This window comes from Alligator mississippiensis, chromosome 10 (genome assembly GCF_030867095.1).
Source record: "Alligator mississippiensis isolate rAllMis1 chromosome 10, rAllMis1, whole genome shotgun sequence".
Taxonomy (NCBI): domain Eukaryota; kingdom Metazoa; phylum Chordata; order Crocodylia; family Alligatoridae; genus Alligator; species Alligator mississippiensis.
Window position 1 is genome coordinate 1840196 of NC_081833.1, and position 12255 is coordinate 1852450.

Here is a 12255-nt window from a genome sequence, read left to right on the forward strand (position 1 = left end):
CCGCTGCATAGTGGCCTGCAGCACAGCCCCCTCCGGCACGGCCCCCAGAGCTACCAGGCAGACCGGCCGGAAGGGGGTCCCAGCCCCGGCCCCGAGAAAAGGCACAAGGCCAGGGCGTTTGATACTCAAAGCTTTATTCGGTTGCTTCAGCAGCAGTAGCATTCGTCACACAGTGGCATTTGGGGGAACAACGCCATCGAAAACAGCAGCCGGCCACGGGAAAGCTCGTCTCGCTCCCCTTCCTCTTCCAGGCACTCGGGAGAGGAGAGGGGCTCTAGTTGGTGGGGTGGAAAGCCCCTCGCTGATGCCACTGCATGTCCCGGATGCGCCTGACGGACTGGATCTGGGGGTGCTGGGCGCCGAACTCCGAGCTGTCTTTGTATTCCCCCTTTTCAAACAGGTACTGGTAACCTCTGTAGCCTGGGTACTGGTACCCCACCCACCTGCAACGGGACGCGCGGCCGCGTCAGAGCCAGGAGAGAGGCCAGCCGGCCCGGCGCGGCACCCGCAGCCCATCGCCGCCCTGCACGCAGGGTCCTAGCGGGTCGGGATGGGGCAGATGCCTTGGGGTCCCCCGGGGGTGAACCTCCCATCCCTGTGCTGCACCCCAGGGTTCAAACCGGTGCTCCCCGACCTCCTCCCAGGTCGCGCCCCTCTCTCCTGCTTTCAGCCCCGGCTGCCTCCTGGCCAGGCCCGGAGCAGAGCCGCCGAGCGAGCGACACGACCGCGTGCACGGATTTGACGTGTAAAGCGGGGAGGTTGCTGCAGCGAGGCCGGAGAGCCACGACCCATCCGTGCAATGACTCTGTCCCTGGGTCGAGCCCGGAGACACGGATCCTAAGGGGCCGGGCGTGCAAGGTACTCACGTGCCACTCTGCACCCTCACGGAGGACACCTTCTCCTGGTAGCCGTGAGCGTGGAAGCTGGGCACGTCGTCATCGATGATCTCGATCTTCTTGCCAGTGAAGCTGGGGTTTTCGAAGAGAACGATCTTGTGCTCTTGGCTGTCCTGAAGGGGAGAAGGCAGCAACGGGGGGTCAGCCGGGGCAGGGAAACGCGGTGCCTTGCAGGGGTCTCGGGGGTTATCGGGGAGTCTGGCTCCTACTGGGATGCTGTAGGGCTGGCTGACCCGTGCTCCCATCTGGGCGTGTGCACACCCCTGGGGAAGCGTGAGCATGCAGGTGTGAGCGCACAGGGGCTCGCCCCCTCCTCCTCCAGCTCGCACACGGACGGGCGCCCCGAGCCGGCCCTGCCCCGGGCTCCCGAACGCGCGCTCACCACTTTGATGGGTCGCAGGGACCCGATGATGTCGCTCCTCCGGCTGTTGGTCCAGGCATCCCAGCGCGGGTACTCTCCCTTCTCGAACACGAACTGCTCCCCTTTGCAGTTGGCCTGCTCGTAACCAACCCAGCTGCAACAGAGCCACGCACGGGCATCAGCCACGGGGCTCGCGCCGGGATGCCCTGGTGCTACCCGTCCTGAAACGCTAGTCTGGTGGTGTCTGCTCCCCGGGGCTGGAGGGACCTTAAGGGCCATCGAGCCCACCCTCGATGCACCACGCGCTCCTCCTGCTCACGGAGATGCCGTGTCCCTCGGCCCCGTGCTCAGGCTATGCGTGCCCCTGGCAGGAGGAGGGAAACTCCTGCAGCGCTGCCCTTTGCCTTGCACCAGCTCCTCCCGTCGCTCGCAGACCCTGACCCTGCCTCGGCGCCCCCGGCCCAGCCCAGGCCCGCTGCCTGCCTCCGCTCCCGGCAGATACGTACGGTCCAGAGTGCACCAGGATGGAGCCCACTTTCTCCACTCCGGCTTCCTTCAAACTGGTGCAGGACCCATTGATTTCATGGCAGCGCCCCTGGAAGTTTTCCTGCTCGAAGATGGCGATCTGCAACGCAGGACGGAGCCGTGTGAGCCACGGCGCCCGCGCCCGGAGCCGGGTCGCATATCCCTGCCTGGCACCCGGGGCCTCTCCCGCGAGCATCGCCACCCGCCTCGGTGACTCCCGGCACGGACCGGGCTCAGAGCTGGGCCGTCGAGTTGCATACGAGCCCCTGTTTGGTGCTGCACCCTTGCAGAGGGTCACCTAGGGCTGTGCTCGCCTTGTATCCATGCTACAAATACCGAGCCACATTCACACCTGGTCCCCGAGTCTAGGCCAGGAAACACGTGGCACGCGTGTGCAGCCCGGACCCTCCCCGGCAGCACACGGCGGGGCCGCGCCGAGCATTTCCTCAACCCTACTGACCACCCCAAGGCTTTAAACCTCGGCCGGCAGGTTGCCCTCCAGCCGGAGGCCCAGGCCGCTCCGGCGGGGCAGCGTCTGGTCCCCGGGGGCATGCGAGTCCCAGCAAGATCAACAGGGATTAGGGATGGGTGGAGCGGATTAAGGCACCGTCCAGTGAGCCGGGATCTGCCGGCTCAGCATGGGTTTCATGGGTCAGCGAAGCTACGAGGAGAGGATTTGTTGTGTCTGCAGGGAGGAGATGGGATTAGGGGCTCTTCCCAACCGTGTCCGTAGGAGCTCGACGGGGCCCGAACGAGGGCACGGCGCCCACCGTCCCCACCATCGCCCGCTCCCGGGGGACGAGCTGAGCACCGAGACACTTGTAGCATCCTCGTCCTTGGTCCCGTGTGCCCGCATCGAGGCGCATGGGGGACGGGGCTTTATTCCTCCCTTGCTCTGCATTATTCGTTAGCACGCTGGGCCCGTCCCGAGTCACCACCGGTGCGAGGAGGGTGCCGCGGGCTCACGGGACACTGCCAGCCGTAGGGCGTACGTCCATCTCCGCCGCTAGCCGGATGGTGCTTCAGGGCCAGAGCCGAGCAAGGTGCGGCCAAGAGCAGCCCACTCCCCCCATTCCCACCTGCAGCGTCAGAGAGAGGAGAGCCCCGGGCTGCACGCTGGGCCAGGATGGGAGACGGGTATTTGCACGCGTGCACGCGCTTTGCACCGGACAGGTCGCCTGCTCCGGCTCCCGGCGCGGCCCGCGAGGGGCAAGGACTGACCTTCGGGTTGGTCTGTTGCTTAGAGAGTGGCAGGTGATGTTCAGAAGCCATGCTGACCCAGGTGGGCTGTTGCTTTGGGGAGAAAACGCGACAGGTTAACAGTCTGCGCCGACCGCTCGGCCAGGACCCTGCACCCCGTCCCCGCGGGTCTTTCTAAGGGGTTGCTCCACGCAAGTGTGGGCAAGGGTGGAGGAAAGGGTGGGCTCGCTGCCCCATGCGAACTGCCCCGCTACGATGGGGGCGCACGGGGATCTGTGGCAGAGCCGCGGGGGCCGACGACTCCTCCGGAGAAAGCAGCCGAAACGGGGCTGCGGCGCGAGCGAGGAGGATGGACCGCCGTGGGTCCCTTTATGCCAACGCCGGGCAGAACCAGACCAGAGACAAGCGCCTTCCTGGGCACCGACAAGGGAAGAGACAAGGCCTGCGCCCCCGGGGTGGAAAGGGGAGCGACTTCTGCCCGAGCTGCTCCTCGGCTCCGTCCTCCGTGCACCACGGCTATAGGAGTGGGGCAAGCCCAAGCCTTGGGGACCTTCGCGGCGCCGGAGAAAGCGACGGAGGATCCGGAGGCTTTTCCCCACGACTCTCACCCAGCAACGTGAGCGGCGGGCGACGCCAGGGCGAGGAGCGCCAGGACCCAGCCACATTCAGAATTACTCAAAATCCAAAGCTCAGACCCCGGGAAAACAAGCGGTTCCCTCCTAAATGCGATCAGGCCATCCCGGCCGCCATCTGCTACCAACTCACTGCCTTCCTCTCCCGGTTGCCTCCTCGCCGGCCCGGAGCCCGCGCTCCAGCTATTTTGCCGTGGCCCGGCGTGGCGATGGAAACTGGAGCAAAGAAGGAGAAGAGAGAGAGAGGTTTCTTACCCGTTGTACCAGTACCTGCTTGAGCCAGTGCCGGGCTGGGGCCGAGGGTGCAATTTATACCGCGGCGCGGGGGAACGGTGCCAACGCTATTTACAAACTAGCCCGCGCCGCGCCCCGAGCGAGAATGCGGGATTAGCCCTCAATGGCAACGCGGGTCAGCTGGTCCGCCGGCACCATTGTGTCGCGAAGCCCCGAGCCGGGGAGGTATTTCATTAGCTGTCACATTTGCAGCGCCCGCTTTGTCGGGTTTGTTGGCAAGGAGCTTTGCAGTTTGCAAGCATCAGCCAAAACGCGTGCCAAGGCCGGGCCCGCCGCTCTCAAACAATGCCCCGCACAGCCCTGTTTCAGGGCTTTTGGAGCCAGAGTCTTGATCCCTGGAACAAACCGGCCCCCGGCCCCCCCGCTAGCAGCACAGAAAACCTGCTGAGCTCAGCTGCCTCCACCCGCGCGAGCAACACGCCGGGGCCGTGCGACGCACGGGAAATCTCCGCCGATGCCCAAGCCTTTGCTTTCCGCAGTGAGACGGGGTGCACGTGCAGCGGCACGTTGAGCCCGCGAAGGCCTGGAAGGACGCTGACTTGTACGGGGTGCTGCTCCCAACGGCAGCATCCGCCACGGGGCCTTCGCATGTGGCCCCCCTCGGAGATGCCACTTGTAGCACGTGGCACGGTGCGGGACCCCAGCCCCACGCGTGATCTTCCCTGGCCAGGCCTTTGGGAAGCCGCCCCGGGAGCCGGCAAACCCGGGAGTCCTTGCTGGGAGCGTGGAGACCACGCGGGTGTTTCGTTCGCACGTCTAGGGCCCGGTGCTTTGCTCGCTGACCCCGACACGCCAGTGCTGAAGCGAACGGCAGGACAGCAGGGCAAAGCTGCCAGGGGCAAAAGGCCTTCAGCCCGGTGCAGGCAGGCTGGGCACGAGCCCCGGCCCCCAGCTGCCCCCCGGCAGGCAACACTTGTTATACCGAAGTCAGGGGCGTTCGCACGCCTGCCGTCCCCTTGGCTGCCCGCGTCCCCACCGCTCGGGCCTCAACAGCGCCCACTCCTCCGTACAGACGGAGCAGCCCGACGGTGCCAGCGGAGACCATTTCAGACTCGATTACCTCCCCCGTTCGAAGCCCGTTACTCCTCCACGGGGCTGTTTTGAGCAGTGTTCAAACACGGGAAGGGAAAATGCCCGTGACCGCAGCAGCTTTCTCAGCCCACGAAGATGCTCATGGGAAGCAGTCCTGGGACCCCCCTGCGACCGCCGCACCGTCTCCCCCCACGTCGACCTGCAGCAGGAGGCACGAGCCGTGCGCCACGAGACCGGAGACGCCGGCAGAACGTGCCCAACACTGACCCCAGGCCGGCGCGAGGGCGAGGGACTTGGAGCGAGGCTCGAGGCCGGTCCTAACGCTTCCCAGGACAGCCGGGCCCTTTTCCTAAAGGCTCGCAGGGCTAACGGAGGCAAGGCAGAGCTCACCCCAATCCCGCCCCAGCCGAGCACCCCGCCTGGCAGCTGTTGAGGGGCCGAGGACAAGGGGGAGCGCCCAGCACCGAACCGCCCTCAGAGCTGCTAAATCTCCCGCTGGTCCCGTGCCTTGTGCGTGCAGACAATTGCTTGCGATCCCCCTCCTGCCGCCCCGTCTGTACTGGAAGACTTGCCCTATTGCTCCATCCTCTCTCTCGAGACTCACTAACCCCACGTCTCCCAGCCTGGCCACGCATGCCTTCCCCCCGCCGTCCCCACCCTTTTCTTTGCTCTCCTCTTTCCAACCTCCCCTTATCCTCTGACACGCTCCCATTCACATCCCCCCCTCCGTGCTCGCTGCATCCTGTGGAGATGGGGACTGCGCTGGAGACGGGTCCGTCTCCTGGTGCTGAGCAGAGACCTGCCTTGCACGGGGAGAGCAAGGGCAGCACAAACCCCAGCAAGTGACCGATCGTCACGTCCTCCCGGATGGGCCACAGCGGCCTTCTCCATAGCCAGGCCTGGTCTGTCCACGGTGGGCGGCAGGCTGCTCTCAGCACCTCTTGGGTTTCATCCCCCCTTATTTTGGGGGGAAGTAAAGTGCGCTAAAACACACTTCCAGGTGGAAGCATTGCCTGGAAACCTCCCGTTGCAATGACATTGCTTGATGGTTTGGAAGGACGTTGCTGAGCAATTCCCGGCACCCGGGACCTTAGAAGACATCAACAAAGCTCCAGTTTGGGAAGTGCTGGAGCACGGAGGAAAGCAGCCTTGGGGGACCGCCGGCACGCAGCGATGAGCTGCTACGTCCCCATCCCGCCTGGGCGCAGCTCTCAGCATCCCACTCGGGGCCTCTCTCAGCATCTCCCAGCAAAACCCCTGCACCACTCTCGTTACAGCAGCCCCGACGGTCCCAATGCGCATGTCCCCCAGGCTGAGCCCCCGGCCGGGTCCTCCACAGCCCACCGGCTCTGCCGCAAGGACGGAGGGCAATGCACATGCCCCTGGGCTCCCAACACCGCTGCTAGGCTGCCCCTTCCCAGCCCGTCTCCCTTTCGAGCCCAGCTGTTGCATCGTGTGACAGCACTGAGATGCAGACACCAGCGCCAAGCCTCTCCTGCAGACGAGCCCGGAGCCACGGTTGCCTGCTCTGCTCCGCACCACCCCGTGCCCATGGGCTCCGGTGCCAAGACGGAGCAGGTGCATGGGGAGCCCCGGCCCACGGGGCACACAGATGGCATCAGGGCTGAGAGGCAGCAGCCGGAGCTGGGCTATGTTTGCAATGCTGCAGCCTTTTTGCAATGCCCTGAGGGATGGTACTCGCTTCCCTTCGTCCCGGGTGGCTGGGGCAGGAGCACCAGGGGTAACAGCCCGGGGTTAGGCGCACAAACCCCTTAGGCACAGATCAGGGCCTCATTATGGTGCACGAATCCTAGTTTGGCGACACTGGGGACCCATCAGTGTCCTGCCCAGAGCTCCTGGCTCTCCAACAGCCTCTCACTAGTGCCAAGGACAGGCCAACCCCGGCCGCATGCAGTGCACCTCCGAGCGGGCAGCACCCCCGGGTCCGGGACAAGAGAGGATGAGAGAGTCCCAGCCTTTTCCACCCTGGGACCCCTCGCCCCGGGGCAGGACCCAGCCCTGCTTGGCAGGCGCGACCTCCCAGGCCGTGCGCCCCGGGTGCGTTAGCCACCGAGCCGATCCCACCCCTCCGCGCGCAGCAGCGAGCCAGGCCACGCCACGCCGAAGCCGCCTCTAGCCCAGAGCTTTATTGAGGAGGTTTTTACACGGACACAAAAGAGCATCGTAAAATCACTTGAGCTTCCTCTTCTTGGCGTGCTTGGGGGGCGCGGGAAGGGGCGGCGGGTGCGGGTGCGGGTGCTTGGGTCTCCTTCAGCTGTGCTCGAAGGAGCCGCGCGGGTGCCACTGCTGGTCGCGCACGCGGCGCACGGACTGGATGCGGGGCTGGTTGGCGTCCCACTCGTTCCAGTGGCGGTAGTCGCCCTTCTCGAAGACGTACTGGCGGCCCCGGTACCCGGGGAACTCGTAGCCCACCCACCTGCGTGGAAGAGAGAGCCGGGCCTCAGCGCCGCAAGCGGGGTTGTGGGACCCTCTCCTTCCCGCGGGCCACGAGGGGCTCTCGGGGCGGCACCCGACCCCCCGCCAACCAAGCCCTGGTGTGGGAGTGGCTGTGCTAATGCTAAACAATGCCGGAGGCAGCGAGGGAGAGAGGAACGGGGGGAAACCCTGCTCAGACCCAGCTCTCTGCCCTCTGCGCCCCGTGCTGCAGGAGACGGGCACGACGGACCTGGGCTCTGATGTCCTCACCCATCCACCTCCCCCTGGGTCAGACTGGCTCGTCCCTCCTTCCATCGCGTCCCCGAGGCAGGGACCCGTCCCCGCGGCCCGGCCTTACGTCCCGTTCAGCGCCTTGACGCTGGCCACGCGGTCCTGGAAGCCGTGGGCCCAGAGGCTCGGGACGTCGTCGTCGACGATCTCCATCTTCCTGCCGGCGAACCCCGGGTTCTCAAACAGGTGGATCTTGTGGTCGCTGCTGTCCTGCGGGGGAAAGGCCGCGCCGGTGAGCGCGCCCCTCCGCGCCACGGCCGGGAGAGCCACGGGGCAGGCGCCTTCCCAAACTGAGGAGGTGCCGGGTCCAAGCCCCCGATCCTGCCAACAGCGCACGGCAAAGCCCAGGCTGGCAAGGGGCCACAGCCCGACCCCCTTGTCCCGGCCGGACACGGGGAGAAGACGGGGAGCAGTTTTGGAGCCTCCCGGGGAAAACACCCCCCCACCCCGCGAGCCAGCTGGGGCAGCGCCGGCGCGACTCACGATGCCCAGGGGGCGGATGGACATGAGACGGTCGCTGCTGTGGCTGTTGGACCAGGCGTCCCAGCGCGGGTAGTCTCCCTTCTCCAGCACGTACTGCTCCCCGGCGAACGCCTGGCGCTCGAACCCCAGCCACCTGCCGGGAGAAGCCGGGTCAGCGCCAGGACCCCGCTAGCCAGCAGCCCCGTCCTCCCCCGTGCCGGCCAAGCCCTGCCCCTGCCCTGGCAGCGCTCAGCCCCGGCCCTGGGTACTTACGGGCCTGACTCCACCTGGATGGAGCCCACCTTCTCCAGCGCCTTCTCGGTCACGTTGGGGGTCTCCTCGGTCAGCACCAGCTTCCGGCCCTGGAAGTTCTCCAGCTCGTAGACGGTGATCTGCGAGGAGGGACCGTGCAGTCACGCTGCCTCCCCGGAGAGGAGCTGGCCCACCCTGGCCCCGGCCACCCTGCTACCTCCCGACACTGGAGCCGGCCCAGAGCCAGCAACCCTCCTGGCAAGGCGGACGGCTCCTGCTCAGACTCGATAGCCAGCGCTGAGCACAAGGCACGGGGTGCGATTGCTCCCGGGGTCAGCGGAGGCAGAGGGCAAACCGGGCACTGGCCGGTCAAACCGACCCGAGACGCGCATCGCAGCTTGCCTGCAGCTCACCCGGGACCCTGCTCCAAGCTGCAGCCTCCCACCCCAGAGGCTGGTGCACTGTGCCCGGCTTCCCTACCCTCCAGATCCTTGCCCTGGCCTTTCCTTCCAGCACAGGTTGAGTTAGCTGCATGTGCACCCGGGGGCCTCTGGGTAGCAGGGCTGCCCCTTCCCAACCCCAGCCCAACTTGCCGAGGTCGTGTTGCAAACCCAGGAGCAGGAAACAGCAGCTCTGAAGGAACGCCAGTGGCAACCCCCGAGAGAAAAGCCGCAGCACCCGCCCGCACCGCATGCATGGGAGCTGCCAGCCGCAGCACCGCCACCAGCAATCCCCCGGCAGGGACTTGCAGGGGACACCCAGAGCCCGGCCAGCCCGCCGGACCTAGCCCTCAAGCACGCGTGGGCAAGTCCCTCAGCCATGCAGAGCCCAATTACAAGACCAAGAGCCACGGTGCCACGCCATGCACTCGGCTCCCGTAGCAATCATGGGGCTGACGCCGTCTCCTCTCCAGAGAGAGGGGAAGCTGCACTGGAGGGGTGTTTTGAAATGCTAGGGACGCTAGCCTTTGCCTTCTGCTGCTGCCCTGCATAGTCCCTGCAGAGCCTTGGGGGGTACAAATGCCCCGGCAGGTATATTTCCTGCGGGTACAAATGCCCACGCTGCTGCGATGGCCTGACGCTCTTCCGTGTTTTCACAGAGAAAGCACGGCAGCAGCACCGGCCGCGTGCGGGGCTCCGATCTCACCCTCGCTCACAACGTTTCTCTGCCCCCCACCCAAGGGGACCCGCCTGCGAGCACCCACAACAGCCACCCGAGCTGCTTTCACCAGCAGACAGGGCTACGACGCGGCCGTAAGGAATTTAGCTTCAGAAAAAGTCTCTTCCCTGACAAGAGACCCGCTGCTAAGCCGCTACGGATGAGCGGGTGATCGGGATGGGATGGAGGCCTGGAGCGCGGCCCCCTTCTGCGGGCACGCGCGTGCACGGGGCAGGAGGGACGGCATCAAGCAGCCGTGCGCTGCTCGGGGCGGCGGGACGGGGCTGCTTGAAAACAGGGGCTGCAATAAACAACTGCCGTATCCTAGAGCTCGAGTCTGGCCCGGAGGCCTGCTCTACCCCTGGAGCAACACGAGCCCGTGACCGACCATCACGTCTGTACCTTGAACGTGCCAGTTCTTCCACCGAAGCTGTCCCCAGTGGCCATCTGCTCAGGAGGGCTCGGCTGGTCAGTCATCGCGCCTGGAAAATCCCGAACCGCAAGGCGTCAGCACCGGGCCAAGCTCGTCGCGTCCTGTTAGTCAGGCACTAAAGCAGGTGCCGGAGCGTCAGGCACCTGCCGACGGCGAGGGCATCTCGCCTGACCTGCAGCATGACACAGGCCAGAGCATCCGACCCGGCCATCCCCGCAGAGCCCAGGCAGTGGGACGGGGGGAGCAATGACACCGTCTACAAAGGCTCGGTGGGGGCACGGCAACACCACAGCCCCTGCGGAGCCGCTCCAGCAGCTAGTGGCGTTCACCGCCTCCGCTCCCCAGCATGGGTTGATCGGGGCTGCGAGGCCATCGAGCATCCCCCAACTACACTCGCTGGACACGGCCCAGCCCCATTCAAACGGCAGCGTTCAATCAGCGCCAGGATGTCAGCGGGTGCCTATCTCGGCACATCCCCTGCCCCTTTGCAAGCCCATGCGAGGACACAGCTGGCCAGCCTTTCCCTCGCCCTAATTACCAGGAGTTTGCAGGGCCAGTGGAGAAGAAAAAAAGAGACAAAGCTCCACTCTTGCCCTTGCGAAAAAATACCAATTAAAACCTCATGGCACGGCTCCCGAATGGGACACTGCTCTGCTAACGTGCCCGTGCTAACGGCTAGAAGCAACCCAAGTCAAACGAGCGCGGCCACCGGCTGCCGCTACCTCTTCCGGAGGAGTTTTGGCTGTGCCGGGCCAGGACGGGAGACCACCGTATTTATGGGGTGCCTCTGAATGGAGCAGCGCCCGGTTTCGATGCTGATGCAGCAGCTGTCTATTGAATTCTGTCCAGCAGATTTCACTTCAATAGCGAGGGCTCGCGGCACGCTGTGGAAACAGTATTCAGAGACCTCCCCGCCGCGCCTTAGACCCCGCCGCACAGATTAGCGGCCAGCTCCGCATCAGCATGTTCGCATTGCTCCTCTCCAGACTCTTTGGAAAACTCCTCCATCAGCGGTTTGCGGAGGGCCCCAAGCCGAGCACGGCAAAAACAGTGCAAAACACGGCCTCGAAGTGAGCCGGGGTAGGGCAAGGGCTCGGTGTCGGGGGTGCCTGCGGTCCCACAGCCGGGGAACCACTTACCTGCTGAATGATGACGCGCGAGCTGCTGGTCTCCATCCTCCTCTTCCGTCCTATCCCGTCCCCGTCTGGCCCACTGAGAGCTCACGCCAATGCCAGGCAAAGGCATCATCCTTCTCCCCAAACGCACACCTTTAGGCCTGTTGTGCCTCCCCAACCTCCCCCAGCAATCCTTCTCCCGGGGGCCTCGTGTCAAACATGGTTGTGCTGGCAGACACAGGGGGGCACGTCCACGTGTTACACTTGGGAGGAAGGAAACTCGGAGTCGGTCGGGACTGCTGAAAAATGCCTGGTGCAGAGGTATCCGTCCCTTGGCGGGGGAGATAGCTCTGCTGGGGGACGGATCTGGGGCTGGGGAGGAGCAGACTGAAGCTTTGGAGTCTCCCAGCCATCGGGCGACCCCCAAAAGCCCCTTCAGTGCCAAGTGCACATCACGCCCCGAGGTCAGCGGGGCTCAGCTGGGTGCGAATCAACCTTCCAGCCAGGCACCCGCGGCTCGGACCTGATGAAGGCAAGCACTTAAGCACGTGCTTAGCCGGGAGCCAGGCCCATGCCCGCTGCAAGAGACCAAGCACCGCGTGGAAAACAGGCAGGCGAGGAGCAGCCAGCGCTGGAGCAGACCACGCTCCGGTCCCAGGGCACGGCCATCAGCGCTTTCACCCAGCACCGTCTCCCGGCCTCAAGCCGGAGTCATAATTCAGGAGACAAATCAATCCAAGAGCCGCTCCGTTATTCAGCTAGCTGCTGGGGGAGACTTTGGCGGGGTTGTGTTTAACGAGCGTGGCCTGGGCGCGTGGCTCCAGGGGACGCACGAGAGCGTCTCCGTGGCGCGAGCAGGGAGCAGGCCAGGGCACGGGTGGAGACGGAGGGGCAGGGATTGCAGGGACGAGCCAGGCAAACGCTGGCAAAAACCTGCCATCCCGGCATCGTGTGCATTGCTCGTAAAGCCCTGACCGCTCGCAGCATCACGCCGCGGCCCTCAGCGTGGCTCCAGGCCCTACCCAGGGAGGGTGGGCTGGAAGTCACCGTCTCAAAGACACTCCTGCCATTTCTCTTTACCAGAAGCCTGGGCAGACCTCCCCGGGGCAGGAATGGGCCGGCGACCGGCCGGCCGCGACGACCCGTTTTCACGGCAGAGCTGTTCTGG

The 12255-nt window shown here is 65.4% G+C and overlaps 3 protein-coding genes across 4 annotated transcripts; all 3 read right to left on the reverse strand.

Moving 5' to 3' along the window:
- Nucleotides 1-203: 203 nt before the first annotated feature.
- On the reverse strand, nt 204-4498 carry CRYBB2 (crystallin beta B2). The gene is made up of 7 exons (XM_006259824.3): nt 4348-4498; nt 3748-3830; nt 3004-3075; nt 1764-1882; nt 1279-1411; nt 867-1009; nt 204-443 (listed from the first exon to the last, which is right to left on the reverse strand). The coding sequence occupies exons 1-7, from the start codon at nt 4496-4498 to the stop codon at nt 275-277; spliced, it is 870 nt and encodes a 289-aa protein (XP_006259886.2). The 3' UTR covers nt 204-274.
- Nucleotides 4499-7211: 2713 nt separating this feature from the next.
- On the reverse strand, nt 7212-7691 carry CRYBB3 (crystallin beta B3). Its single transcript, XM_059713337.1, has one exon. It carries the CDS (start codon nt 7689-7691, stop codon nt 7212-7214), a length of 480 nt encoding a protein of 159 aa, XP_059569320.1.
- A 36-nt stretch (nt 7692-7727) lies between these two features.
- LOC102563162 (beta-crystallin B3) lies at nt 7728-12237 on the reverse strand. 2 transcript variants are annotated; one of them, XM_006259823.3, is made up of 4 exons: nt 9942-12237; nt 8403-8521; nt 8151-8283; nt 7728-7877 (listed from the first exon to the last, which is right to left on the reverse strand). In XM_006259823.3, the coding sequence occupies exons 1-4, from the start codon at nt 10014-10016 to the stop codon at nt 7731-7733; spliced, it is 474 nt and encodes a 157-aa protein (XP_006259885.2). In that variant the 5' UTR covers nt 10017-12237; the 3' UTR covers nt 7728-7730. The 2 variants fall into 2 exon arrangements, with proteins under 2 accessions (XP_006259885.2, XP_059569319.1); XM_059713336.1 differs by having other exon boundaries at nt 7728-8283.
- Between the last annotated feature and the right edge of the window lie 18 nt (nt 12238-12255).

Coding starts and splice junctions, on each gene's coding strand:
- CRYBB3 (XM_059713337.1), bottom strand. CDS start 7,691: ATGGAAGGAGGGACGAGCCAGTCTGACCCAGGGGGAGGTGGATGGGTG.
- CRYBB2 (XM_006259824.3), bottom strand. CDS start 4,498: ATGCGAAGGCCCCGTGGCGGATGCTGCCGTTGGGAGCAGCACCCCGTA. Junction 1,010..1,278: donor CCCTGCGACCCATCAAAGTG/GTGAGCGCGCGT, acceptor TCTCCCCTTCAG/GACAGCCAAGAGCACAAGAT. Junction 444..866: donor GTGAGGGTGCAGAGTGGCAC/GTGAGTACCTTG, acceptor GTCCCGTTGCAG/GTGGGTGGGGTACCAGTACC.
- LOC102563162 (XM_059713336.1), bottom strand. CDS start 10,016: ATGACTGACCAGCCGAGCCCTCCTGAGCAGATGGCCACTGGGGACAGC. Junction 8,522..9,941: donor GAAGAACTGGCACGTTCAAG/GTACAGACGTGA, acceptor CCCTCCTCGCAG/ATCACCGTCTACGAGCTGGA. Junction 8,284..8,402: donor ATCCAGGTGGAGTCAGGCCC/GTAAGTACCCAG, acceptor TTCTCCCGGCAG/GTGGCTGGGGTTCGAGCGCC.